The sequence below is a fragment of the Cervus canadensis genome, chromosome X, assembly GCF_019320065.1.
Source record: "Cervus canadensis isolate Bull #8, Minnesota chromosome X, ASM1932006v1, whole genome shotgun sequence".
Taxonomy (NCBI): domain Eukaryota; kingdom Metazoa; phylum Chordata; class Mammalia; order Artiodactyla; family Cervidae; genus Cervus; species Cervus canadensis.
Genome location: NC_057419.1, coordinates 22,109,154 through 22,135,871, shown reverse-complemented (window position 1 = coordinate 22,135,871; position 26,718 = coordinate 22,109,154). Strand labels below are relative to the sequence as shown.

The 26,718-nt window shown below is 44.7% G+C and overlaps 1 protein-coding gene across 5 annotated transcripts in view; it reads left to right on the top strand.

Moving 5' to 3' along the window:
• The window catches only part of PHKA2 (phosphorylase kinase regulatory subunit alpha 2), a 94,207-nt gene that overhangs the window by 33,551 nt on the left and 33,938 nt on the right, over positions 1 to 26,718 (top strand). For all 5 annotated transcript variants that reach the window (XM_043458426.1, XM_043458427.1, XM_043458424.1 and 2 more), the window contains 10 exons: positions 1,321 to 1,368; positions 2,820 to 2,988; positions 7,182 to 7,264; positions 9,546 to 9,626; positions 10,744 to 10,842; positions 12,620 to 12,766; positions 14,427 to 14,480; positions 15,081 to 15,203; positions 19,962 to 20,057; positions 24,569 to 24,676. In XM_043458426.1, the coding sequence (XP_043314361.1) occupies positions 1,321 to 1,368; positions 2,820 to 2,988; positions 7,182 to 7,264; positions 9,546 to 9,626; positions 10,744 to 10,842; positions 12,620 to 12,766; positions 14,427 to 14,480; positions 15,081 to 15,203; positions 19,962 to 20,057; positions 24,569 to 24,676 (1,008 nt within the window). The remainder of the gene's footprint in view (positions 1 to 1,320; positions 1,369 to 2,819; positions 2,989 to 7,181; positions 7,265 to 9,545; positions 9,627 to 10,743; positions 10,843 to 12,619; positions 12,767 to 14,426; positions 14,481 to 15,080; positions 15,204 to 19,961; positions 20,058 to 24,568; positions 24,677 to 26,718) is intronic.

Sequence of the window (26,718 nt, the reverse complement as noted above, 5' to 3'; positions counted from 1 at the left end):
TTCTAAATGCTCCCCCACCCCCAGGGGATGCTAATGTCACCCCCAGTTGGGAACCGCTGGGCCTCTTCATAATGGAAAATAACCTTATTTGAGGGGAAGTCAATTGGCAAATGTTTGTGCTACACACTGTAGGAAATGTTAATTTTGACAGTGTTAATTATACCTTTTAATTATAGGGTAATATTTTCTGCATCAAAAGAGTTTCTGACATAAATTGAGATTATACTATAGAATCCTAGGATTTTAGAGAAGGAAGAATCTGAAGGGTGATCCATTTCAAACTTTTCTCCCATAATTATCTTTGGTGGCCCTTCACTACGTTTTAGCCTGCAAACCATGTTCATTGTGTAAGAGAGGAGATGCTAATGGCCCCGGGAGGGAACTTCTTTCAGCCTGCCTACTTTGACCTAAAAACACCCCCATTCTCTAGCCACTTGTGAAGTCTTTTTCTAGTGGATTTAATAGGACGTATGAAGACCATCTTTCAGTGGGTCTGAATTGTGGAGGAAGAGAGAAGCAATATAATGTATTGACGAGGAGCTCAAACTCCAGAGGACCTGGGCTCTGTCCTGCTCCACCCCTTGCCAGCTGAGAGACTTGAGCAGTGTTGACTCATCAGCCTCAAGTTCCTCATTGTAAAGTGGGGAAATAATAACACTCATCTCATAAGGGTGTTGCAAGACTCAGTGGGACTCTAAGTAAAGTGTTTTGTACAATACCGGAACAGAATGGCTGATTATCATGTTTTTATTATTATTTATAATAATAATTGTTATACTATATTTCTCCTTCTCTGTATGACTTACTTCCCTCAGCATGACACTCTCTAGGTCCATAATTGGTTCTAATATGTATTACTAAGAAACCTTGGCAACTACTTGCATTTTGTAAGAACTTTACTCAATAGTCTAGTAATGGTGTCACAAATGGCTGTTTTAGCAAAGCATCGTTACTTTAGGGCAGGCAGGGTGGACTTAATTCATCCATAGTATAACAAAAATAAATTACTAAGAATTGAGACATAAAGCTCCAAGGTACTAGGCTTATAAAAATTGTCTTGAATAAAATAGCAGGAGTCACTGGATTTCAGCACCAGAAGATACCATCTGGTCCAACATCTTTATTTGAGATAAGTCACTTCATCAAGATTTTCTTTCTTTGTGATGGAATGGAGAAGTAGAAATAATCTGAATAAGTGCTTGTATATGCCTTCTTGGGGAAGGTTCCAGGCAGCACTGGCTTACCTGTCATATGGGGAGGAGGTTGTTTTCATGGACCAAGGAAGCTGGCCTTGTTACTGATCCCATTTTATTTCTACAGAATGTGGTGAAACTGATGCGAGGTCTTCTCCAGTGCATGATGAGACAGGTAGGCAGAAAACAACAGATGTATTTTTGGGTCATCTGAGTGGGCGCTTTATCATTTTTCTGGTGACAACCATCAGTCTTAGAGTGTTTTGAACTTCCCAAAATGAGGAGAAAGTGAAAAAATTTAGCTTACTTTTTCCTTTTAAAATTATCTTCAGTAATTTTAATATACCATAGAACCAGACTCAGAGAATACTTTCTCAAAGTCTTTTCAGGGCTTCCCTCATAGCTCAGTTGGTAAAGAATCCACCTGCAATGCAGGAGACTCCAGTTTGATTCTTGAGTTGGGGATATCCGCTGGAGAAGGAATAGGCTACCCACTCCAGTATTCTTGGACTTCCCTTGTGGCTCAGCTGGTAAAGAATCCGCCTGCAATGCAGGAGACCTGGGTTCGATCCCTGGGTTGGAAAGATCCCCTGGACAAGGGAAAGGCTACCCACTCCAGTATTCTGGCCTGCAGAATTTCATGGACTATAGTCAATGAGGTTGCAAAGAGTTGGACATGACTGAGCAACTTTCACTCACTTCTGTAAAAGAAGAACATGCCCTTTTTCTAAACAAGGAAGAAAACATTGTTTTGAAAAGTCATTCCTAGAAAGCAGTGTGCTGTTGTTTATTCTGTTGAGTTTATAAAAGGGTTTCTTTGAGTTGAGGACTTCCCTTGAGGCTCAGCTGGTAAAGAATCCGCCTGCAATGTGGGAGACCTGGATTTGACCCCTGAGTTGGGAAGATCCCCTGGACAAGGGGAAGGCTACCCACTCCAGTATTCTGGCCTGGAGAATTCCATGGACTGTGTAGTCCATGGGGTCGCAAAGAGTTGGACACGACTGAACTGCTTTCACTTGGAGTTGAAATGCTTGAGTTTTTAAAACTTGACTAATATTTACTGGTATTTTCAGTGAGGGTAGAAAATTTCTTGAGCATGTACTGTGTACAGAACATCATACTAGGATCTGCACAGATTCCAAGATGAATATGGTACAGTCCCCACCCGTGATCGGCACGTTCCCATTAGTTTTCAAAAGCATCATTGTTCTTTTCTTTTCAACATAAGGAAATAGGATTGGAAATTTAAAGAAGAAATTTACAGAGGAAGAAAAGGGCCTCGTCCTCCCCTCTTCCCTCATTCCTTCCCTCCCTCTCATTGAGTTCCTACTATGTGTCACAGCTCATGCTGGGAATAGCAGACAAGGAAACCCTTTGGCTTGACCTCTCAAGCTTGCAGAGCTTGTTAAAATCCCAGTAGACTAAGACATTTCTGGTGATGGGCAGGAAGAGCCACACAGACACACATACAGCCCCTCTGTGTGAGGCTCACTAGTGAACATCCGTCCCCTACCTTCCATCCCTCTGTCTCCCAGAGGTAACAGATAAAAGGTCTAAATCCAAGATAATGACCCTGCCAGCCATGAACCCCTCAGCTCCATGCAGCTGGCTTGCTGTCTTCCTCAGGTGGATAAAGTGGAGAGGTTCAAGCACACTCAGAGTACTGAGGACAGCCTGCACGCCAAGTACAACACTGCCACCTGCAGCACTGTGGTGGGCGACGACCAGTGGGGCCACCTCCAGGTGGACGCCACCTCACTCTTCCTCCTGTTCCTGGCCCAGATGACAGCCTCCGGTAAGCCAGGCCTGATGGAGCCCATTGAACTGGGAGTGACCATCCAAAAGGGGGCGGGGGGGGGGCAGGCATTGACCAGTATTCAAAATAAGCTGCTTTTTTGCATTATATTATATCCCCTGATTCTGTGGCTCTGTTGACAGTCAGCCTCCTGAGCCCTCGCAGGACCTTGAGTTAGGCCACTTAGCTGCTGCTTCACAAAGCTGTTCCCTCCAGTCCTGTAAATTCATGCTCCGGGGTCAAAGGCTTTGCATTTACTTCAGACTGCAAATGTGAAACTCCAAAAATAGGAGAAATCAGGAAATAATAGTGTTATGGCTTTGTGAATAAACCTGGGACTTAAAAAGGACTTTTTGGTTATGAAAGTTAAGGTGAGCTCACTGTAGATGGTTTGGAAAATATAATGAAATACAAAGGAAAAAACTCTCACTGATAATTTTCATTTGAATGTGTCTCCTCCAGGTTTTTTTTTCCACTGTATTTTAAAAAACATATTTAAGGTCATATGGTATACATATAGTGTTTTTATTACATAGCATTATAACTTAAGCATTTCCCCCATAATATTAAAGGTGTTCATAAACAATTTTAGTGACTTTACCAATGGATATTCCATAATTAAACTATTCCTTTATTCTTTTATTTGTTTACCTATTATAACTGTATTACAATACAAACTTTGACCCCCATATCTATTTGCTTCCTTCTCTTAGTTTGATATCATTCAAAGGCTACTTATACTCATTGCCATATTGTTTGCAGAACAGTTTACCAGTTTGGAGAAGGAAATGGCAACCCACTCCAGTATTCTTGCCTGGAAAATCCATGGACGGAGGAGCCTAGTAGGCTGTAGCCCATGGGGTCGCAAAGAATCAGACACGACTGAATGACTTCACTTTCATTTTCTTTTTTACTTTACCAGTTAACCACCCGCCCCCCCCCCAAGTGATGTAAGAGTACGTATCTTACCCACACCAGTTTCAAGAATTCATACTTCAAAAATACATGTATTTGTCATAACCAGCTGTACATTTAGGCTTGCTCTCCTGGGCAGGTGCTGGGAGCTGGCCTTTCCATGAGTTGAAGAGCCATTGCCTGTAGCTGGGGGCTCTCCTTTCCCAACCCGGTCATTGGGGGGAAATACCCACCCTGTGGTTTACTCAAGGATAAGACAGTGGTTGTGCTGGGCTAAAATGCTGGCTCTGTGGGATCTTCTCTGCACAAATCCCACACGTATATGAAGGCCTCACATCTTCTCTTTCAATCATTTCTACTCCTAGGCACACATGCAGAAGCAGAGCCCTTCTTATCTTCCATCTTTCCTTGGCTCCCTCCTTCATTCCCTCCTTTCTGTCCTCACTCTTTCCGTCCCTCCTTCCTTTCATCCTTCCCTCATTCCTTATTTTCCTCCCTACTTTCTATCTTGCCTCTCTCCTTCCTTTCTATCCTCCTTCCTTCATCCTGTCCTTCCCTCCTTTTCCTTCCATCCCTCCTCTCCTTTGTTCCTTCCCTCCCTCTCTCGTTCCCTCTTTCCCTCCCTCCTTCCTTCCCTCTTTTCTTCCATCCCTCCCTCTTTTCTTCCATCCCTCCCTCTTTTCTTCCATCCCTCCCTCCTTCCATCCATCCTTTGTTCACTCCCTCCTCCACTTCTCTTCCTTCTTCCTTCCCTCCTTTCTTCCTTCCATCCTTCCCTCTTTCCCCCCTCTATCCTTCCTCCTTACTTCTCACCTTCTTTCCTTCCTTCCTTCCATCTCTTCCCCTTTCCTTCTCCTCCCCTTTCCCCTTCCTACCTTTCATCCTTCCTTTGCCCCTCCTTCCTTCCTGCTCTCCCTCCTTCCTTCCCTCTTAGCTTCTCTCTCTCATTCCCTCCCTCCCTCCTTTCTTCCCTCCCTCCATAAATCATCCCCTCCTCCTTTCCTTCCTTTTCTCGCCCCCCGTTTCCTTCCATCCTTCCTCCCATCCCTCCCACGTTCCTTCCATTCATCCCTCCTCCTTTCCTTCTCTTGTTTCTTCCTTCCCTCCCTTCTTCCCCCTTCCATCCTTTCATCCCTCCCTCCTCCTCTCCTTCCTCCACTGATTCCTTCCTTCCTTCTTCGCTACCTCCCTGCTTCCCTCCTTCCTTCCCGTCCTCGCTCCTTCCACCCTTCCTGTCTTCCCTCCTTCCTACCTTCCTTCCCACCCTCCTTCCATCCCCTCATTCCCCTTCTACCCCTCCCTCCTCTCATTCCTCCTCCCTTTGCCGCCTCCTCCCCTCCTTCCTTCCGTCCCTCTCTCCTTCCCTCCTCTGCCCCTCGTTCTCTACCTCCTTCCTTCCCTCCCTCATTGCCTCTGCCCTTCCCTTGTTCTTTTCTTCCCTCCCTCCTTTCCTCCTTCCAACTCTCCCTCCTTCCTCCCTTCCTTCATTCCCTTGTTCCCTCCATCCTTCCTTCCTTTTCTCCCTCTTTGTCTCCTTCCTTCTTTCCCTTTCTCCTTCTCACCTTCCATCCTTCCATCCTGTCCTCCCTCTCGCTTCCTCCCCTCCCTCCTTCCCTCTCTTTACTTCCCTCCCTGCCTTCTTCCTTCCTTCCCTTCCTTTCCTTCTTCCTTCCATCCCTCCCTTCTTCCTACCCTTCTACCATCCTTCCTTCCCTCTCTCCTTCTCTCTCTCCTTCCTTTCTACCCTTCTTCCTTCAGTCCTTCCATACTTCTCTCCCTCCTTCCCTCATTTCTCCCTTCTGTCCCTCCCTCCTTCCTTCACTGACTCCTTCCATCTGTCCTTCCCTCCTTCCTCCATCTCCTTCCTCCTCCCTCCCTCCCTCCTTCCTTTCCTCCTTTCTCCCCTGACTTCTTCCTCTGTCCTTTCCCTCCTTTCCTTTCTTCCCTCCTTCCTGCCCTCCTTCCTTCCCATCCTCTTCCTGTCCATCCTTCCTTTCTTGCCTTTCTTCCCTACTACCTTCCTTCCCTCTCTCATTTCTTCCCTCCTTCCTTCCTTCCTTCTTTCCCGCCCTCCCTGCCTCCTTCCCTCTTTACCCCTCCTTCCCACCCTCCTTCCTTCCTTCTCTCCCTCCCCTCCTTCCCCTTCCATCCCTACCTCATTTTGCCTTTCCTTCCTTCGTTCCCTTCTCACCTCCTTCATTCCCTCCTCCTTTCCATCCCTCTCTCCTCACCTCCTGCATCCCTCCTTCCTTCCCTCCTTCTTTCCCCGTTGCCTCCCTCTTTCCCTCCCTCCCCCTCCTCCCTTCATTCCATCCCTCTTTCTTCCCCTCCTTCCTCTCTTCTTCCCTCTCCCTCCTTCATTTCTCCCTCTTTCCTTCTCTCCTTCCTTATTTCCTTTTCCCTGTCCCACCTTCCATCCTTCCCTCCTTCCTTCCTGCCCTCCCTCTCTCTAACCCTTACTCCTTCCATCCCTCCTTCCCTCTCTCCCTCCTTCCATCCCTCCTTTCTTTCTTCCTTCCCTCCCTCCTCCCTCCCTTTCTTCTTCCTTTCTATCCCTCTTCCTTCCTTCCATCTTACCCTCCTCCTCTCCATCCTTCCCTCCTTCCATCCTTTCCACCTTCCTCCTCCTTCCTGTCCTCCCCTCCTTCTCTCCTTTCCTCCCTCTCTTTCTCCCCTCCTTTCTTCCTGCCCTCTTTCCATTCTTCCCTCTGTCCTTTCTTCCCTACTTCCTTCCTTCGTTCTTTCTGTCCTTCCCTCTCAACTTCTTTCCCTCCTTTCATCACTCCTTCCTTTCCTCCTTCCTTCCTTCCCTCCCTCTCTTTCCTTCCCTTCCTCCCTTGTATCTTTTTCCCCTTCTGTCCGCCTTCCTTCCTTGCTTTTCTCCTTCTATCTTTCCTTCTTTCCCTCCTTTCTTACCACCTTCCTTCCTTCCCTCCCTCCTTCTTTCCTTCCCTCCCTCCTTCCTTTTTCCTTTTCTCATTCCCTCCCTTATTCACTACCTCCCTCCTCCTTTCCCATCCTGTTTCCCTCCTTCCTTTCTTCCTTCCCTCCTCCGTCTTTCCCTCCTTATCCTTCTCTCCCTCTTTCCTCCCCTCTTTCCTTCCTGAATTAGACATTAACTGTTATGACTGACTTCATACTTAATTTTTGATGCCCTAGTAAGAAATATGCAAAAGAGGGTATATGATTTATTTTCTAGTATAAGATTTGTCATTTGTAATTGGCAACTCTCTTTACAACATAACTCCGTAAACTTATTGTTTGTTTTTCTTTTGTAGGCTTACGTATTATTTTCACTCTTGACGAGGTGGCCTTCATACAGAATCTTGTGTTTTACATAGAAGCTGCGTATAAAGTTGCTGTAAGTTCAAATCCAGTGTTTATTTTCCAGTGTTACAGCGTCAGGAAGGATAGAAATCATACAGCTGTTTGAGGGCCAGGCTGTTTGGGGCTGGCCCAAAGGTTAGCAAGATTAGAGGTATAAGATTATGTCACCTCTGCACACAAAGTGCACATCTGTGTCCAGGAGCCCAGTTGGGGAGCTTTTATTGTTGAAATGTGCCATATGCTCTGTTTGAATTCATTAGGTTTATTTTAAATAAGATCCTCAAATACCCTGTGGCGTGTGCACTGGGAGCCTGAATCAGGGTGAAGGGCAACACCACGAGTATCAGTGCCCCAGGCAGCGCACAGGGAGAGAGGCTGGGCCCAGACAGGTGCCCTGGGCTAGGTGTGTGTGGGTGGAAATAACTACACACGCAGTTCCTCCGGGCTGCTGTCTGCTACGGAGAGCTGAGCCTCACTCACTTGTAGAGAACAGCTAAACTGCAAAGCTGGCCAGAAGAGCAATAATGAAAGGCTAGACTTTGCTTTTTGTTTTTAATAAAGAGCCACCAATGTCAAAGCAAGGATCATCAAACTTTTTCAGGAAAGGGTCAGAGTAAATCTTCTCAGCTCTTCCAGTCTCCGTGGTCTCTCTTGCTGCTGTTTAACTCTGCCATTGTACTGATACCACACAAACAGCTGCAGACATCCTGTGACCTCGTGAGTGCAGCTGTGTCCCAAATAGACCTTATTTCTGGATCACAGGTGTAGCAGACCAGATTCAGTACCAGGGCAAGCGCTTGTTGACCCCAGGTCTGAAGCAATAATCTTCCACCAGGAGCAGTCTTTGGCTCTGCCAGGGAAACCAAGCAATGTCTGGAGGCATTTTCGATGTTGACAACAGGAGAGCGGGTACTATTGGCATCTAGTGGGTGGAGGCCAGGGATGCTGCTGAACACCCTACAGTGCACAGGACAGCCCTCCTACAACGGAGAAGGAGCAGGCTGCAAATGTCAGCACCGCCGAGGTTGACAAAGCCTGGTCTGAAGAAACTGGGGAAGGCTTTGTAGAAAGGGTGGAACTTGAGTTGGATGTTGGTAGATGAGTAGGGCTCAGATAAGCAAGAGGAGGGAAAGGGGTGCGAGAGTATCAGGAATGGCTGTGAGTGTGGGGGAAGGGGAGGGGTGATTGGGGAAAGAGGGGGTGGAGTAAAGGTGTATTCTTAGGGTGACAGCTGAGTGCTCCAGAATAGTAGGAAGTAAAGTCAGCTTGTGGACAGGCAGGAAGTGTGGGGCTGGATCATAGAGGTAAGGCCATCAGAGAGAGGGATTTGAACACGATCCACTAGGGAATAAACAGGCCGTCAGGTTAGAGTCTCATGCTGGAGAGCAAACTGATCAAAGCAGTTTTTAAGGATGAATCAGGCACTCGGCTCCAGGGTTGGAATGAAGACGGGTTGGCGTGGAAAGGCCCCGCTGTGCAGAGGACTGAAGGAAGGGGTCCTGGAGTCAGCCACGAGGTCTGCACGGCAGGGAAGAGTCTAAAGTCACTCTAGTGTGTCTGAGTCTAAAATGTCTCATTCTGAAAATGTTTATCTTTCTCTAATAATAATAAGTGCCAGAATGTTGGCATTGGTCCTGTTTGTCGTGGGTTGTAATCCTTCAATAGTGTATACAGCATTATTTCAAAACGGTATCCAGTGCCTGGGTTTCTTCAGTGAAAATATGAGCTATAAAAGTTAAGTATGTATGTATCAAGTCCTCTAGGTGGATGGGCTGTCCTAAGCCAATTCATATTAATTCATTTCAAAATACCAGGCAAGTTTAGTGTTCTGAGCCTCAGTTTTGACTTTGCACCCATTACTGCTGAGCATTTTTTTCTCAAAAGGTAATCTGTTAAATTATTTTAAATGGTTTGGTTGATTTCACCCAGTTATAACCCATTTCTTCTTTATTCCATCTTACAATTTAATACAAGTTTAGACGTATTAGCTGAATAAATGTCAGCCTTTTAAGATAAAATATTTTGTTCTCTACACGTCATGAGTTTCTTACAAATGAATAACTTTTAGATATAAGAAAACTGGGTGTATTCGCATGCATTTTTGTTCTACTCGAGTATTTATTTCCAGAACTCTAACCAGAGGTCAAATGAACTGAAATCAAGAAAGAATACAGCTTGAGTGTGTAAAGGCATGAATTTGGTACCCTTTGAGAAGAGATAGTCACATTTCATGATGCCTGCAGGGACGTAAAGGAATCATTTTTCCATAATACTTGTCACCTATTAATACCTCTTTTCCCCTTTTTCTCCAACAGGATTATGGAATGTGGGAACGTGGAGATAAGACTAATCAGGGTATTCCAGAATTGAATGCAAGCTCCGTAGGGATGGCCAAGGTGACAGTCTGGTCCTGTTAGTCCTTCCTTCTGTGCCTCTTTAATGGCTTTGGTTTGGTTCTTATCCTCAGGGGTTTGGATTTCATCTGGTTAGCTTATTTTTCAAAAGTCAACAGCAAGTATGAAATTCAAGTGGTACATGTACCCCAACCAACTGAAATTATAGGTAAATAATGGAGGTTTCCTACACCTAAATCCGCCTATGCCTGAAAATCAGTGCATTCCCTCCTTATTATCCAGCATCATCACCCATGCCTCTAAGCTCTTTCTGTTATCTAAAAAACTGGATATATGATGTCCAGTCTTGTTTCCTGGGTCATAAAGAGGGCTGAAGAATATGAACATTTTGTAGGGCAGGGCTCACAAGTTTAAAAGTCTACAGGGTCAGGTCAGGCACATAATATAAACAAGTGAAGCCAGCCAGATAGAAAAATAATGGGGCGGGAGTGGCATGTGTTGAGGACACTGCAGACTTTGTAAAGGTGTTCTAATTTAAGATGATTGTAAAAACTTCCTCAGGCCAAACCAAACATGACCATGGGGCAATTTCAGCCAGCTGGCCACCAGTTGACATCTGTTGCCTTAGATATTTAGCATGGCTCCTCCATCCCCTCTTCCTCAAGGCTGAAGCAGAATTTTACAGAGTACAGACTCCAGAACTATAATTTTTAAAGTGACAATAAATATTCTCTGTTAAGGTCAACCGATGGAAAACATACTTAATACTAAAAAAGTTTACTTTCTTAAGTGCCAAACATGCTAATGTTAGAAGTTAACCACTGAAATAGGTGAAAGAAAAACCAATCGTGAATTTAGCCCCCACCCCTTACACGCATGATGCTATGTTGTTAATATTTGGTTTTTGGTAGAATACAAATTCCATTTTGGGAAATGGTTTTCTGTTTTCTCTATCTTGTTCCTGCAATGAGGCAAAACACAGGAAAGCTCTGAAAATAAGGATAGAACACGAGTATAGGATACTTAAGCTGGATTTTAAAGACGAATTTCATCACCTTTGGGAAAACATATATGTTCGATTGCTTAATGAAAAAGAAGTATGAGATATGGGAGTGTATGTGTACTACCCATACTCAGTAATTCATACTTGTGCTTGTAGGCAGCCCTTGAAGCAATTGATGAACTGGACCTTTTTGGAGCCCATGGAGGTCGCAAGTCTGTGATCCATGTCCTGCCGGATGAGGTGGAACACTGCCAGGTGATGGCTCAAGGTTCTCACATTCAGAGAGTAAAGACGGAGACTCATGGCATAGAGGACTGGGGCTCCAGTTCAGATTCCCCAGCTTCCTAGCTTGGTGGCTCTTGGCTTCTTTGTGCTTCAGTTCCTTCATCCATAACGTGGGCGTACTAGGACTTACCCCCACTGCTGCACAAGGTGGTCATGAGAATCACAGTTAATCAACTTAATTGGTCAGAGTACTTTGTGAGCCAGAAAGGATTGTGCAAACATAAGATAGAGCAGTGGTGTTTGTATGGAGTCAGCAGTCAAGACACCTGTGTTCTGTTGGAGGTGAAGTCAGTTTTACGTTTTTGTTTTTTTTTTTTTGAGCATGTAGATGGTTTTCTCTTAGGTTTATTTCATGAGGTCCCCAAATTTGATGATTGACAAGTAGTAGTTCACTTGGACAGGTAGTGGAGTCTTGTTAGAGGGTAGTGGCAAAATGAATGGTGGAGGAGAGATGATATGGGAGAAAAGGCAAATCAGTAAAACCTCCATGAAACACAGGTTAGAGAAAGGGGTGATTTGGGGCAGATTAGGTGGCTCCATTTATCAGACAGTAGGTCACCAGTTGCTAGCAAATCAGCAAACTCTTATTTACTGGGGGCTCACTGTATACAGGCACTGTGCTAAGGCTGTGTGAGTGAGAGACATAAAAACTTGTATGCAGAGAGCTTCCAGTGGTAGTGTTTGTTTCAGGCAGAGAGAGCCTAGGGAGAGTGACTAGTTAAAGAACTGGGCTTGGGGGTCAGTTGGCTAGAGAAAAATTAAGCTTTGTTCTGAAGCTGAAGGGTTCCCCCCATATTTAGCCTCCTTCTAGCTCATTCCATTCCCCCCCCCCCATTAAATAGTCCTTAGTGGGGAATCTGCTGTTTCTTGGGGTGTGGTTTAATAAAGTTAAGCTGGTATGCTTCTTAATAGATGTGTAGTCCCCAGTGGAGATGGCATGAGCTCTCTAGCTAGCTGGGCCTGGGTTAGAATCCTAACTCTGTTGCAGACTAGCTGCATGCCCGTCAGCATGAGTCTCTGCGTCTCCAAGTCCTCATGTGTGATTTGGACATAGTTCTCGAATTCCTTCTTCACATGGAAGAGTTAATAAGCTTGTGCTTGCAGGAATCTAGTCCCATGTCTGTACATGTTAGATTGCAGGGTTAGCTCCCTTTCCTTCCCAAACTGTTCCTTATAATTTCACCTTCCTTTAGTTTACAGTGCCTAATCCAACCACCTTATAATTGAGGCCATATTATAGTGCCACTAAGTAAGCCATTCTTTCTAGGACTAAACTAATTCTGTTTGGACTAAAGTGTTTTGCCTGTTGGTGTGGTCTTCTGGATTTGACTCCTTTAAGTGGTTTCTGAGTCACCCAGTCCAGCTGGTCACCTCTGCAGAAGCCAGGCATTTCTCTGTGCTAGTCTTGTATGTGTGTTCTTCTTTGTCTTTGCAGTCAGGACACGCTAACCTGATGAGGTAGTCCTTAGTTCCTCCCCTGCATGCCCTAATGGCCCAGCAGTATCAACAGAAGGTATAGAAGGAAGGGAGACAGTTCTCAGCACGGGCTCTAGGCATAGCACTAGGACCCTCTTTTCTCCTGTGAGGAACAGGACACATGGGCTTGGTAGGTGCAGTCACCCAGCAGGGGTCATGTTGGTAGGCAAAAACTCATTCATATGTTCCCTTGGGGTCAAGTCATAGTTGCTAGATGCTGTATGTAACTGTTAGTGCTTCCAGGCTTAACACCTGTTTGGTTTTCGTTCAGTCTATTCTATTCTCCATGCTGCCAAGAGCCTCGACGTCAAAAGAGATTGATGCTGGGCTTCTTTCCATTATTTCTTTCCCGGCCTTTGCAGTGGAAGATGTGAACCTGGTTAATGTGACGAAAAATGAAATTATTTCCAAGCTGCAGGTAAGCATTGCTCACACTGGTACCCTTCTGCCCTGTGTTAAGTGCCCCTTTCAGAGAATGACGTGGAGCAGCTCACTCAGGCCTGGGCTGTCCCTGCGGTCGATCTCTCGGTATCAGAGTGGGACTGACAGATGGAGGTACCCAAGGCTGAAAACGGAGGGGAGAAAATTAAGTCTCTGAGCCATCAATGCCCTGGTTCTTTTCTTGCGCAGCAGAGTTTCAGTTCCAGGTGGCACTTTTAAACCTCAGTTCGTATCACTCCTATGCTTCTAAGACAGAGCTTCTGAACCCTTTAGAGATCCTAGACAGACTCCCTTAAGAATCTCATGAAGCTACAGTCCCTGCCAGAAAAAAATGCATGTGTCCCAATATCCTCAGACTTGACACACAATTCTGGGGACTTGAAGATCCCAAAGTTAAACTGAGATTAAAAATCCCAGGGACGTCCCTGGTGGTCCAGGGTTAAGACCTTGCCTTCCAATGCAGGGGGTGCAGTGTTCCTCTCTGGTTAGGAAACTAAAATCCCACATGCCTCACAGTCAATAAGCCAAAACAGAAACAGAAGCAATATTGTAACAAATTCAGTAAAGACTTTTAAAATGGTCCACATTAAAAAAAAATCTTAAAATCTCTGCTCTGAGGTGAGATGCAGGAACTATAACACATTATACCAAACTGAGAAGGTTATACAATAGTCTAGCCAACTGAAGTTATCAGTGAAATGATAAAAAAAAATGTAAGTTTCCTAAACCGAAATCTGCATGTTGATGATCCCACTTAGATTTGGTGAAAAATGCTTTTAGCCTCTGGAAACCAAGGGGTAATGGGGTCTCCAACCATATCCCCAGAAGGCACTGCCTCAGTTAGGAGCCAGTGGAGAAAACAGAACCTGTTTAGTTTGTAGAAGTAGGCAGAGAGTTCATGTAGAGAATGAAGCGTTTCAAGGGGAGCACGTTCTAGACTGGGCCTCCCAGAACGCTCCAAACACTATGGGACTGGCCATTGGGAGTGCACTTGCCTCCATGGCCAGTGCTAGAACAGCCCCAAACACTTAAGAAACTGGAGAATGGACACCCAAAACTGCAATCCAGGGATGAGGGAGGCAGATTCAGATAGCACTGCCACTGCCCTTTTTTCTTGGCACCTGTGAAGTTGGAGAGGAACACTGAAGCCTGCAGCAGGAAACCCAGCAGCCATGGCCTTAAGCCACAGGAAGCCCTACCGCCTTCCTCCTCCACTTTTTGCAGGATGCAGGCTTCTTTGCATCCAGAGCCTAACTATTGAAGTCTGAAGTCACCTTGTGGCCTTCCAGTCTTTCAAGTAGAAGTAGTCCAATCAGTCCACATATCACCATGCGTGGCTTCTCCAAGCAGCGAGGGTCCCTTTGCATCTTTGCACAGTACAGCAAATCAGAATGAAAGGATGGTCATTCTGTGAACCATGGAGTAATTAATCTCTCAGCCCTGACTGCCACTTTAATGGAAAGTTTTGGCATTCCCTTTCAAGTACTGATCAAACCTTATTTTGGTTTGCTTATTACTTAAAGATGAGTTTTGTACTGATAGCAGTGAGCACTTTGTTGTAACTAAAAGGGCTGACTTGAATCAAAGAGATAAAGAAATTCTTCTGTTTCATCAAATGCTTCTTTTTGTCTTCTTAGGGGCGTTATGGATGCTGTCGCTTTCTTCGAGATGGTTATAAAACCCCAAGAGAGGTTGTATTTAAAGATTGTTTCTTCTGATTCCTTAAATGTTTGATATCTAAGTTGCCACTGTGGCGTTCTCCCTCTGTTGATTATAAAACTTACACATTGGGATATTGGAAACAGCAGTCTTAATTTTGGAGTCAGCAAGCTGGAGTTAGGCAATAGAATAGTAAGATCATTAGGAGAAAAGCAAGCTGGTGATTTAAAACCAGCTTGCTGACAAGGACAAACAGTTCTCTCACTCACATGGTTTTTAAAAGGCCACCTGTGGCCTCCTTGGGTTCCTTTGTCATAGTGACTGATAAAATGATATCAATGAAACAGTCTGCTCAGTACTGTGAGAGTCAAATTCCGCCTTATTTGTTATAGAGATAGAGAAAGCTTAGTCTAATAAACTACCAAGTAGTGTTGTATACATTTGATTTACTTTTCTGAAATTTTACCATGGATAACTGCCAAAAATAGCATCTCCCCATTTTAGCAGAATCCTAATCATACCAGCCTCAAAGCTGCCCTGAGTCAGAAAGCAAGGGACACCCAGTGAGGCACAGTGGTATTATGTATGTAATCTGACACTACCTTTTAGAACATTTACCTGTTTGGTTCTAGGACCCAAACCGATTGCATTATGACCCTGCTGAACTCAAGCTCTTCGAAAACATTGAATGTGAATGGCCTGTGTTCTGGACTTATTTCATAATAGATGGAGTCTTCAGTGGTGATGCCGTTCAGGTGAGAAAATACTGGGCGTTGTGTTGGTAATCAGCATTTTCATGGCAATGGTGTGCTGATGGTTATTAGAACATAGGGTTATGCAAAAATTGAGGGGCACTGTGTCAGTTACCTGTTGCTGCTTAAAAACCTTTCTTAAAACTTCGTGAATTAAAATAGCTATTGTGTTTGCTCAGTGCTGTGTAATTTGGGTAGCGCTCAGCAGGGCGCTTCTCTGCTGCTTCTGGTGTCAACTGGGATCAGCAGGGCTGCAGGAACCGGCCTCCCTCACGTGGTTGCAGCTTGACACTGCCTGTTGGCCCGGAGCTCAGGTGGACTGTTGGCCTGGGTCTTCATTCTCCACTTGGGCTTCTCACATCATTGCAGTCTCTGGACAGTAAAGCTTTTTACATGGTGGTCATCTTTTCCCAGAATGCAAAAGCAGAAGCTGCCAAGCTTTCTTAAGGCTTTAGGCCCAAAACTGGCAAAGTGTCACTTCTGTTGCATTCGGTTTTTTCAGGGCTAGTGTTGCCAAACCAGGTTTGTTTTGCCAGAGCACAGCAAGCCAAAACGCTGAGATGCTGAAGTCTGCAGCAAAGAGAGGGTTTATTCGCAAGGCCACCATGCAAGGAGAACAAGTTTCAGGTCTGCCTGCATGAAGACTAAGGCTCGGGGTATGTATGGGATAAAGAATAAAGCAGCACGGTGGCCTGAAGTTGGGGAGAGGTGACTGGAAAAAGGAGTGGTAATTCTCATTCTGCCCAACTGTAACTGGGCCACAGGTCTCTGCACATTCCAAAATGGAGGTGCTTAGCATGATCTGAGGGTGCAGTTTCCAGCCCCCTGATGCCCCAAAGTCACCAGACACTTGCCCATGCCCTGTTGGAGGGTGGGTGGTCCTAACCAGTCTTAACCAGCTCAGTTGGAATGAGACATAGTTGACTCCAAGTTCTGGGAAAACAACTCGAGCAAACATTGTTTAGGCTATGCGCTGCTTGGAGGACATGTGAGTCTTAAAAGCACCTTGATTAGTGAAGGCCTGTTACAGGTAAAAATAGATTTGACTAATGATCATCCTTGGTTTCAGTCCTCCCTGTTTTGATCATTTTTCCATGTTGAGAAAAGGAGGACAACGACCCCTCTGGATACTTCTGCCCATAAGGGGCATAGACACAACTAGGGCTTGAGGAATGAAACCGCTTAGCACTCACTTGAAAATATTCTCTTGATCCTGGTTTCAGGCTAACATTTTGATCTGAGCAAACAGTTACCACCTTTGGACCAGCTGTCAAGGCATTCACAGGCTCAAGATTGGTAAACTACAGACAAAGGTGTAGCCTGAGGGAGCATGTAGAATGACAGACATTGTTAAAATTTTTATTCTTTTTTAGCAGTTTTATTTAGGATAAGCCAGGGATCAAGTGTCTTACCTTTTTCCATACTGGAGTGTCTTGATCATTATCTGTTTGGCCGAAACACTTAGATATTAAATGTGGAAGGGCCACAGGCTGGGAGAAATAAGTATGGTTTCTATAATTACCTGACCATGTAGAACTTTGGCAGGGGTAGATTCCAGGGTCTTTTGTTTTTTCTCTTTAATCTGAGGACACGAGGAGAGGACCAAATTTCAACTTGGTGTAGGAAAAAATAGGTGACAGGAAATTCTCTGTTGATTAGCTTAACCCAGTATCTACATCTGAGGGCTTTTTATTGTAAGTCATTCAAGGGTAGGGACATTGTATAAAGGCTCGAGAACTAGGAGGTGGGGTTCTCCGGGGTGGGGGGCGCCAGTCTTCCACAGACGAGTTTTGTTGTTGCTGCTGCTCTTTTCTGACCAGCTGTGGTTTTACCATCTTTTAAGGCAACTCTTGCCTAGTGTGGTAGTGCTCAGTGCTTAAGTCGTATCCAGCTCTTTGCAAGCCCATGAACTGTAGCCCACCAGGTTCCTCTGTCCATGGGATTCTACAGGCAGGAATGCTGAAGTGGGTTTCTATGTCCTCCAGGGGATCTTCCTGACCCAGGGATCAATCTTGCATCTCCTGCATTGGCAGGCTGATTCTTTACCACTGAGCCAACCTGGGAAGCCCTCTCTTAGCTAGTATCTTATTTAATGTATCAGCCTCCTAACAGGTGTCCCAGCCCACAGCCTCGCTTCCTGCTATTTCTCCACACCATCACTAGAGTGATCTTATTAAGAAAAAGATGATGCTACTGCTTGTTGTAAAAGCTTTGAATAGCTTCCTGATTGTTTTTTGATGAGGTACAGGCTCTTCACATGTTTTGTAGGGTCCCAGAAGATCTGGCCCTTGTTTTCACCACTGTAGCCCAATTTCTAGTTATTTCCTTTCTTGAGTTCTGTGATCCAAGCAGATGGAAACTTGTTCAGGCCTTTGGGCAGGCTAGGTTGTCTCTCCCATCTTCTCAAATGCCCAGCAACTGTCCTGAATATTCATTGGAAAGACTGATGCTGAAGCTGAAACTCCAATACTTTGGCCACCTGAAGCGAAGAACTGATTCATTTGAAAAGACCCTGATACTGGGAAAGACTGAAGGCAAGAGGAGAAGGGGACAACAGAGGATGAGATGGTTGGATGGCATCACCGACTCAATGGACTTGAGTTTGAGTGAACTCTGGGAGATGGTGATGGGCACGGAAGCCTGGTGTGCTGCGGTTCCTGGGGTCACAAAGAGTCGGACACGACTGAGCAACTGAACTGATGCTTTCCACCCTCAGCTTCCCCTCCCCCTTCATTTGATTCGTTTTAAGTGTCTCTTCTTTCAGAAGGCCTAAAAGCTTTTATATATGCCACACAGCTCTTATAACAGCCTAGCACCTATCAGTGTATTTCCCACTTAGTTGTCAAAGGACCCTGCTAGAGTTGGTCTCCATCCGGTTCTCTGGCATATGCCCCATTCCTAGTATATACTAAGTGCTAAATGAATATTTATTAATACAGTGTTCATTTGTTCAAGACAGATTTCTTTTTTATTTTTTATTGAAGTATAGTCGAGTTACAATCTTGTGTTAATTACTGCTGTACAGCAAAGTGACTCAGTTGCACATATATATACATTCTTTCTCATATTCTTTTCCATTGTGGTTTATCACAGGATATTGATAAAGTTCCCTGTACTATACAGTAGGGCCTTATTTTTTTTTTAATTGGAGGATAATTGCTTTACAATGTTGCGTTGGTTTCTCCCATACAACAATGCAAATCAGCCATAATTTTATTTTATATATATATATATCCTCTCCCTCTTGAGCCTCTTTCCCCTCTCCCATCCCACCCCTCTAGGTCATCGCAGAGCACCAGGCTGGGCTTCCTGTGTTATAGAGCAGCTTTCGACTACTTATTTATTTTACACATGATAGTGTGTATATGTCAGTGCTACTCTCTCAATTTGTCTTACCCACTCCTTGCTCTGCTGTGTCCACAAGTCCATTCTCTACGTCTGCATATCCATTTCTCTCCTGTAAATTGGTACATAAGTACAATTTTTCTGGATTCCATTGTATATGCATTAATATACAATATTTATTCTCTTTCTGACTTCACTCTGTATAAGAGGCTCTAGGTTCACCTACTTCACTACAGCTGACTCAGATTCGTTCTTTTCATTGCTGAGTAAAACTCTGTTTGGCATTTGCGGCCATGCATACTTTGGTGAGCAGAAAAGAGCTGTTCTCATGAAGTTTATGTGACTGAGGAGCTCAAACATCTTGCTGGGTTTTAATCTGCTCAGTCACATGTTCTGGTGTAGGATACACAATCTGAGATTCATTTTAGTTTTTGAGAGCTGCCTCTGTTGAATGCTGAAGTGTTACAGAAGTGGCCATAAGCTTGAAATACTAATATTCCCTCTTTGTTGACTTTTATTCTTACGCTTTAGTGATTATCTTAGGTCTTATATTTTCTGTCTTTTTACCCCAGGACTGACAGATCTCAAAAAGATTGAGTTGGAATTTCAATTACGAACAAGTTTGACAGTTACCAGAAACGAAAGGCTAAGGAGACAGAAAATCCTGTGCTTAGTACCTTATTTTGTAGGTCTCACAGGATTTATTATTCTTAGCCCACATGCTGTCCCTTCCACTCATTTTAAAAGTGATGCACCCCATCATGCTTTGCTGTTCATAAATTTCAGAAGAAAAGAACATGAGATCTGAAAGGCACTTGATTAACTCTCCAAAGATGAAATGTGTTAAATAGCTAGGTGGCTGGTTAGGGTTTTTTCCTTGCCATTTCCCTTTTAATGCATAAGTTTTTATCACTGCTTTTTAAATTTAATAGAAACGTTTACATCAACAGCTTTTACTGAGTGGTACATCATAAGTATTGGGGTACATGGATCATAGTACACACACTTCCTTTTCTTCACATCTGATTCATTCAGCAAACATTTCTTGAGCAAGTTTGAGCGCTTTTTCAGTAGAAAACTACCAACAGGTGGAAATAGGATGCACTGCTTAAGATCTGGCCTCCACTCCAAAAACCTTATAGTCTAGCTGATGAGACAAAATTTAACTATGTGAGAAGTTAAGAGTGGACTATTTAAATCATGATTGAAAAACAACACATAGAAGACCAGTTGCTTTTCACTCCTCCTAACATTTGATATCAGCAACAGTCCAGGCTCCTCTTGCACTCTGTGAGCTGCAGGTGTTTGTGCATTTCTTACCCCTGTGTGCTACTTCTAATCTGTTTGTTGCCCAGAGAGCTGTTTTCCTGTCTTGTGCTGTTGTTTCACCCCATGGGTCATGGTGCTGTTTTCTAGGTCCAAGAATACCGTGAAGCCCTGGAGGGGATACTGATCAGAGGCAAGAACGGGGTCCACTTGTTGCCCGAACTCTATGCCATCCCGCCTGACAAGGTAACCATGTACTTGATTATCTAGAAGGAAGTGAGTTGGGCTTGGCCATTTGGTATTTTTCATTCCTCTTTCAGACCTAACACTTTTTCTCCAGAAGTGGTTTCTTGAGTCTTGGGTAGCATTGCTGTTTATCACAGAAGTTATGGATTTGGAGCCATGCTTGACCTGGAGGTTGCCCAAGGGAGGTATTAGTTGAGGACCTTCAGAGGATACCTGTCCCTCTTCCAAGCTCAAGACCAAGCAGGCCCTAAAATCACAGAACACTGTTGGGCACCATATTGTTACACATTTCCGTGGAAAAAGAAACCAGACAGAATCTCCCTGGGAGAGAGGGAGAGATATACAGGCATACCTTGCTTTACTGCCACTTGGCAGGTAACTTTGCTTGTTTTTTTTTTTTTTTTACTTTTACAAATTGAAGGTTTGTGGCAAGCCTTCATTGAGTTTTTTCCAATAGTATTTGTTCATTTCATATCTCTGTCACATTTTGGTAATTCCCACGTTTCAAACTTTTCCATTATTTGTTATGGTGATGTATGATCAGTGATCTTTAATGTTACTACTCGTGAACTTGATGAAGGTTCAGGTGATGGTTAGTATTTTTTAGCAATAAAGTATGTTTAAATTAAGATAGGTACATTTCTTTTAGACATAATGCTGTTGTACACTTAATAGATTACAGTATGTGAAAGTGTTAAGTCGCTCAGTCATGTCCGACTCTTTGTGACCCGATGGACTATAGCCTGCCAGGCTCCTCAGTCCATGGAATTCTCCAGGCAAGAATACTGAAATGAGTTGCCATTCCCTTCTTCAGGGGATTTTCCCAACACAGGAATCTAAACCCAGGTCTTCTGCATTGCAGGTGGATTCTTTACCATCTGAGCCACCAGGACAGACCTTGGTATATGGTGGTGTAGTGTGAACATAATTTTTTATGCAGTGGGTAACCAAAAATTTCGTGTGACTCCATTTATATTCATTTTATTGCAGTGGTTTGGAACAGAGGTCTGCCTATACAGGGGTAGTTCAGAATCTTCCTTTCAGTCACACAGTTCCTGTGCTAGAGCTTGAGTGATTGCTTAGAAGCCATTCTATATCAGGAAGAGAGAAACTGGCCAGTTCCAGGAAGATGCCCAAAGGTAGTTTAGTTCTATTCACTTTCCTAAATTGGGTCATGATGGATCAATATATCTTAATGGGAAGATTTCCCTCTACATATCTCATGTTAAGCAGAGAAGAATCCTCATTTCAAGGCTTATTCTCTTTTGAATGTTCCTGTTGCTTTAAAGCTTCATTAAGACATTTCAGGGCAGAAGAGACTTCAGAGAGCAAGGTTCCTCCCCCAGCTGACAGGGCCTGCACTGGAGCGTAACCCTGCGGTCACATAGCAGTTTGGGTCTAGGAGTTTGTGGTTGAATCAGGCCCACAAGCACATGGTCAGGGGACTAGTAAAGGCCTTGGAAATTATCTGCCTCAGTTCAAAGAGGCTGTGGAATCTGTCAGAGCTCAGACAGCACTGGGCTCTGCTTGGAATTAGACCCCGGTTCAGGGCCTCCTGATAACCGCACCCTGCTTCCCAATGTGTGGTGCATTTTTGGGGGGATGGAGAGTCCATCATTGTACAGATCAAACCATGGAGCATGCAGGGGCTGTTTTCTTTTTGAGTGTTCAAGGCCTAGATTTCCTGCAAATGTATTCATTTGACTATGTGTGATGTGGATGTGTTGTTGGGGGTCTGGGTGCAGCTGACGGTGGGTCTGGGTAGTTACTTCCTAGCAATTGTGTGTTCAGGTTGCCCCTTTTCCGGTACTAAGGTACTTGACAAGACTAAATTAGTCATGGGAGGTAATTTGGAACCTGGAAGCAGAGCGAGGGAAACTGAATAGCTTCAAGGGTATTTTACCTGTTTTGTGGTAGAGAATAACCATCCATCCATGTTCCACTAAAAGGCACATTTCCTGACTGTAGTAAATGCTAGGTGTTATATGCTTTTCTTTCTGGTGAATATTAACAGTTATGGCTGCAGGGTGTAAAGGGTTACTCTGCAGCTTTTTCTCATCTGACCTCCATGCTTGTACTTGTCATTTCAGCGTCCTCCTTTAATCCAGTGTATTTACGTATCAGCTAGGCACTGATTTTGAATATTCTTTTGAGCACAGTTTGTATTGGTTGCTTCTAGATGACAGCTGGGAAGGTTCACCCATCCTATCAGTAATAGGGAGAGACTGCTACAGACAGGGCCACCCAGACCCCTATGGCACCTTTGTGCAGATTAGAAAAAGGGCCTCATTCTTGGAGCAACCACAGCCCTGGGCCAGGGCAGCATCTGGCCTGGGTTCCAGCATCACTCATTTCCACAGCCAGACATACATCTGCAAGGCACCACCGACCAACGGGTCCTTCATTGGACAGCTTGAGACTCAGGCAAGCGTGCACAGCAGACGTCCTTGGAACTGCTGCCCTGGGTCGGGAAGCACGCTACGTACTGGGGTACAGAGGGGTCACGATGCCAGCTCTCCCTCTGCCAGCTTGCAAGCTAGGGAGGTGGGGGGAGGAGCAAGTACATGGTCTGAGGGCAGATACCGGAGTGCCGTGCTGGCGACAAAGGCTTGATGCATTAGAGGACCTGCAAGCTGATTGGAAGGACTGAGGTGGAGAGAGGGAGACACGGGGAGGCAGGAGCTAGCTGAGGGTGGAAGAAGGGCAGAACTGAGCTGTCTTCTGTTCTTTGCATCGACCTGTTCCCATTCCAGATCTGCGAAGTCTTTCTGAACACTACTTACATTTCAAAAAGTTTTAACATACCATCTTACTGTAAAAGTAATCCTGCAAACTGCAGAACATTCAACATTCTATAGAAAGAAAATATTTCTCTCTAATCTTACACTGCAGTGTTTTGGAGAATCTCCCTCCAATTTTTATCCTATTTGATTACTCCTAACATTTAATTTTGTTCAGTTGATAAGCTTAAGTTTGTCTTAGTTTCCTACAGCAAATTTTTAAAAATTTACCGAATATATTCACATGGGCTTCCCTAATAGCTCAGTTGGTAAAGAATCTGCCTGCAATGCAGGAGACCCCAGTTCAATTCCTGAGTTGGGAAAATCCACTGGAAAAGGGATAGGCTACCCACTCCAGTGTTCTTGGGCTTCCCTGGTGGCTCAGCTGGTAAAGAATCCGCCTGCAATGTGGGAGACCTGGGTTTAATCCCTGGGTTGGGAAGATCCCCTGGAGAAGGGAAAAGCTACCCACTCCAGTATTCTTGAGCTTCCCTTGTGGCTCCAATGGTAAAGAATCCGCCTGCAGTGCAGGATACCCTGGTTCCATTGTCCATACCTGGATTGGGAAGATACCCTGGAGAAGGGAAAGGCTAGTCACTCCAGTATTCTGGCCTGGAGAATTGCATGCACTGTGTGGTCCATGGGGTTGCAAAGGGTTGGACACAACTGAGCAGCTTTCCCTTTCAGTTTCATATTAACATCACTGATGTTATTAATCCACAAGCAGAGAATAACTTGCCTAATGATGTGAGTTTTTCCTTTGGAGGAAGATGTGTTTTCTATTTCCTTCAACTGGTTTATGTTTTCTGGAGAAGGAAATTCTCCAACCCCCAACCAACGAACATTGTAATGATCAAAAACCCAAAGGTTAGCATGGACTTGACAACAGAGAAGGTTGCAGACTGACTTTTACAACATGTAGCCAGCACTGCCCGTCAGCGAGAACTGTAGCTTGTTTTAATGAGTCAAAAGCCCCCAATGGATTCAGCGTTTTGAGTCCCTGATGGAAAATGAGTGATCTAATAAGACCCTGATGCTGGGAAAGATTGAAGGCAGGTGGAGGAGGGGATGACAGAGGATGAGATGGTTGGATGGCATCACCGACTTGATGGACATGAGTTTGAGCAAGCTCTGGGAGTTGGTGATGGACAGGGAAGCCTGGCATACTGCAGTCCATGGGGTTGCAAAGAGTTGGACACGATTGACTGAACTGAATAGTATAATTGTTTTTCCTCAATAAATAGCGCCACCTTCTGGTAATTTTCTTGCATAGGCACACAGAGTTCCTGAACACCTGAGGAGAGCAAGATAGAAAGCTGACATAGCGTTCAGAACTACACTGCCATGGCTGTTGGCTGATGTTTTAGATTATTGTGCCCATAATACAGCCAAACATAAGCATGAGATCTGAAATTTCTTGTCGTCCAGAGCTGTGCTTAAAGAAGGCAGGCCTGACTTCCAGAGTGTCTCTGTCTTTTGCCATCAGTGTGCTTGTGTGCAGAGCATTGCTGGAACCAGGCCTGGGCTGGAGTCCCACCTCTGCTGCTTTTAGCCACGTGGCCCCCACAGGGCCTCAGTTTTCCTGGCCTCCCTGTCCCAGCTCTTGCACAGAATTAGTCTGGAGGATCAAATGAGTGGCACTTTTAAATCCTCTGTGCGCTCCCCATGTACAGTGCCACTGGCTGTTTTATCCTCTGACGTTCTGACTTGGGGTTTTCCTCTCTTTGCCAGGTGGATGAAGAGTATAAGAATCCTCACACAGTGGATAGAGTTCCCCTGGGGAAGGTGCCCCATCTGTGGGGTCAGTCCTTGTATATCCTCAGCTCCCTGTTGGCAGAGGTAAGGGACTTGGGGGCTTCACTGCCTGGAAACCATCTGATTGGAAGTTCAAGGGACCCTGGAGGAGCACAGGTGCTCTCTGTTCAGTGTGGCTGTGAATATCCTTTGCATCTTCATGGCGGTAAAGTCAACTTATTGGGGTTGGCTCTGAGGCTGGAGGCCTGGACTTGGGTCCACCCTTACGGTAAACCATTTCAGGGTCACCTGCAAGCCAAGAACTCACTCCCTGTCTCTTCCCCAACACCCCTTCCCACTAGCATTTCCCATCTGTGGCTAGAACGTGGGTGAGTGGATAGTCAGGAGGAGGTTGGAAACTTCTCAGCCAAGGTCCACACATGTATGAGAGACACAGGGTTTGGGAAGCTTCTGCACATGGTCTTGACTCTCCAGTGCTCTCTACAGGAAGGGGCAGTGGCTGGTTTTCTGTAGTGAATTTTGTGTTAGATGGTCCCTCAGGCCATAATACCCCTGCTGCCCCTGACTCATTCCTTCTTGTGAAACGTCTTTTTACCCCCAGGCTTAGTTTTTAAAATACAAATCTTTTTGCGACAGTCCTAAGTGTGAGTGCTTTTTATCACTTGGCTCCTCATTCCTGGGAGAATCCTGCTCAGCTGGGTGTCTGGACTCCTGGGGAGGGGTGTGGGGGTGGGGGAAGCCTGGGGAGCAGTGGGTTGGATGTCACTGGAGTTCCTGGTATGTGAGAGAAGACCCAGGTAAAGCTGTCACTGTGCAAGTGGCCCTTAGGTGCTGAGATGGAGTAGTAGTTTCATGGATATGATCATCTCCGCAAAGTAATGGACATGTGCTTGGGGGTGGAAACTGTGTCTTACACTTTTTTTTTTAATTTTTTTTTTATATTGTAGTGGTTTTTGTCATACATTGACATGAATCAGCCTGGATTTACATGTATTCCCCATCCCAATCGCCCCTCCCACCTCCCTCTCCACCTGATTCCTCTGGGTCTTCCCAGTGCACCAGGCCCGAGCACTTGTCTCATGCATCCAGCCTGGGCTGGTGGTCTGTTTCACCCTTGATAATATACATGTTTCGATGCTGTTCTCTTGAAACATCCCACCCTCGCTTTCTCCCACAGAGTCCAAAATTCTGTTCTGTACATCTGTGTCTCTCTTTCTGTTTTGCATATAGGGTTATCGTTACCATCTTTCTAAATTCCATATATATGTGTTAGTATACTGTATTGGTCTTCATCTTTCTGGCTTACTTCACTCTGTATAATGAGCTCCAGTTTCATCCATCTCATTAGAACTGATTCAAATGAATTCTTTTTAACGGCTGAGTAATATTCCATGGTGTATATGTACCACAGCTTCCTTATCCATTCGTCTGCTGATGGGCATCTAGGTTGCTTCTATGTCCTGGCTATTATAAACAGTGCTGCGATGAACATTGGGGTACATGTCTCTTTCAGATCTGGTTTCCTCAGTGTGTATGCCCAGAAGTGGATTGCTGGGTCATATGGCAGTTCTATTTCCAGATTTTTAAGAAATCTCCACACTGTTCTCCATAGTGGTTGTACTAGTTTGCACTCCCACCAACAGTGTAAGAGGGTTCCCTTTTCTTCACACCCTCTCCAGCATTTATTGCTTGTAGATTTTTGGATTAGCAGCCATCCTGACTGGCATGTAATGGTACCTCATTGAGGTTTTGATTTGCACTTCTCTGATAATGAGTGATGTTGAGCATCTTTTCATGTGTTTGTTAGCCATCTGTATGTCTTCTTTGGAGAAATGTCTGTTTAGATCTTTGGCCCGTTTTTTGATTGGGTCATTTATTTTTCTGCAGGAGTTGCTTGTATATTTTTTAGATTAATCCTTTGTTGCTTCATTTGCTATTATTTTTCTCCCAATCTGAGGGCTGTCTTTTCACCTTGCTTATAGTTTCCTTTGTTCTGCAAAAGCTTTTAAGTTTAATTAGGTCCCATTTGTTTAGTTTTGCTTTTATTTCTGATATTCTAGGAGATGGGTCATAGAGGATCCTGCTGTGATTTATGTCATAAAGTGTTTTGCCTATGTTCTACTCTA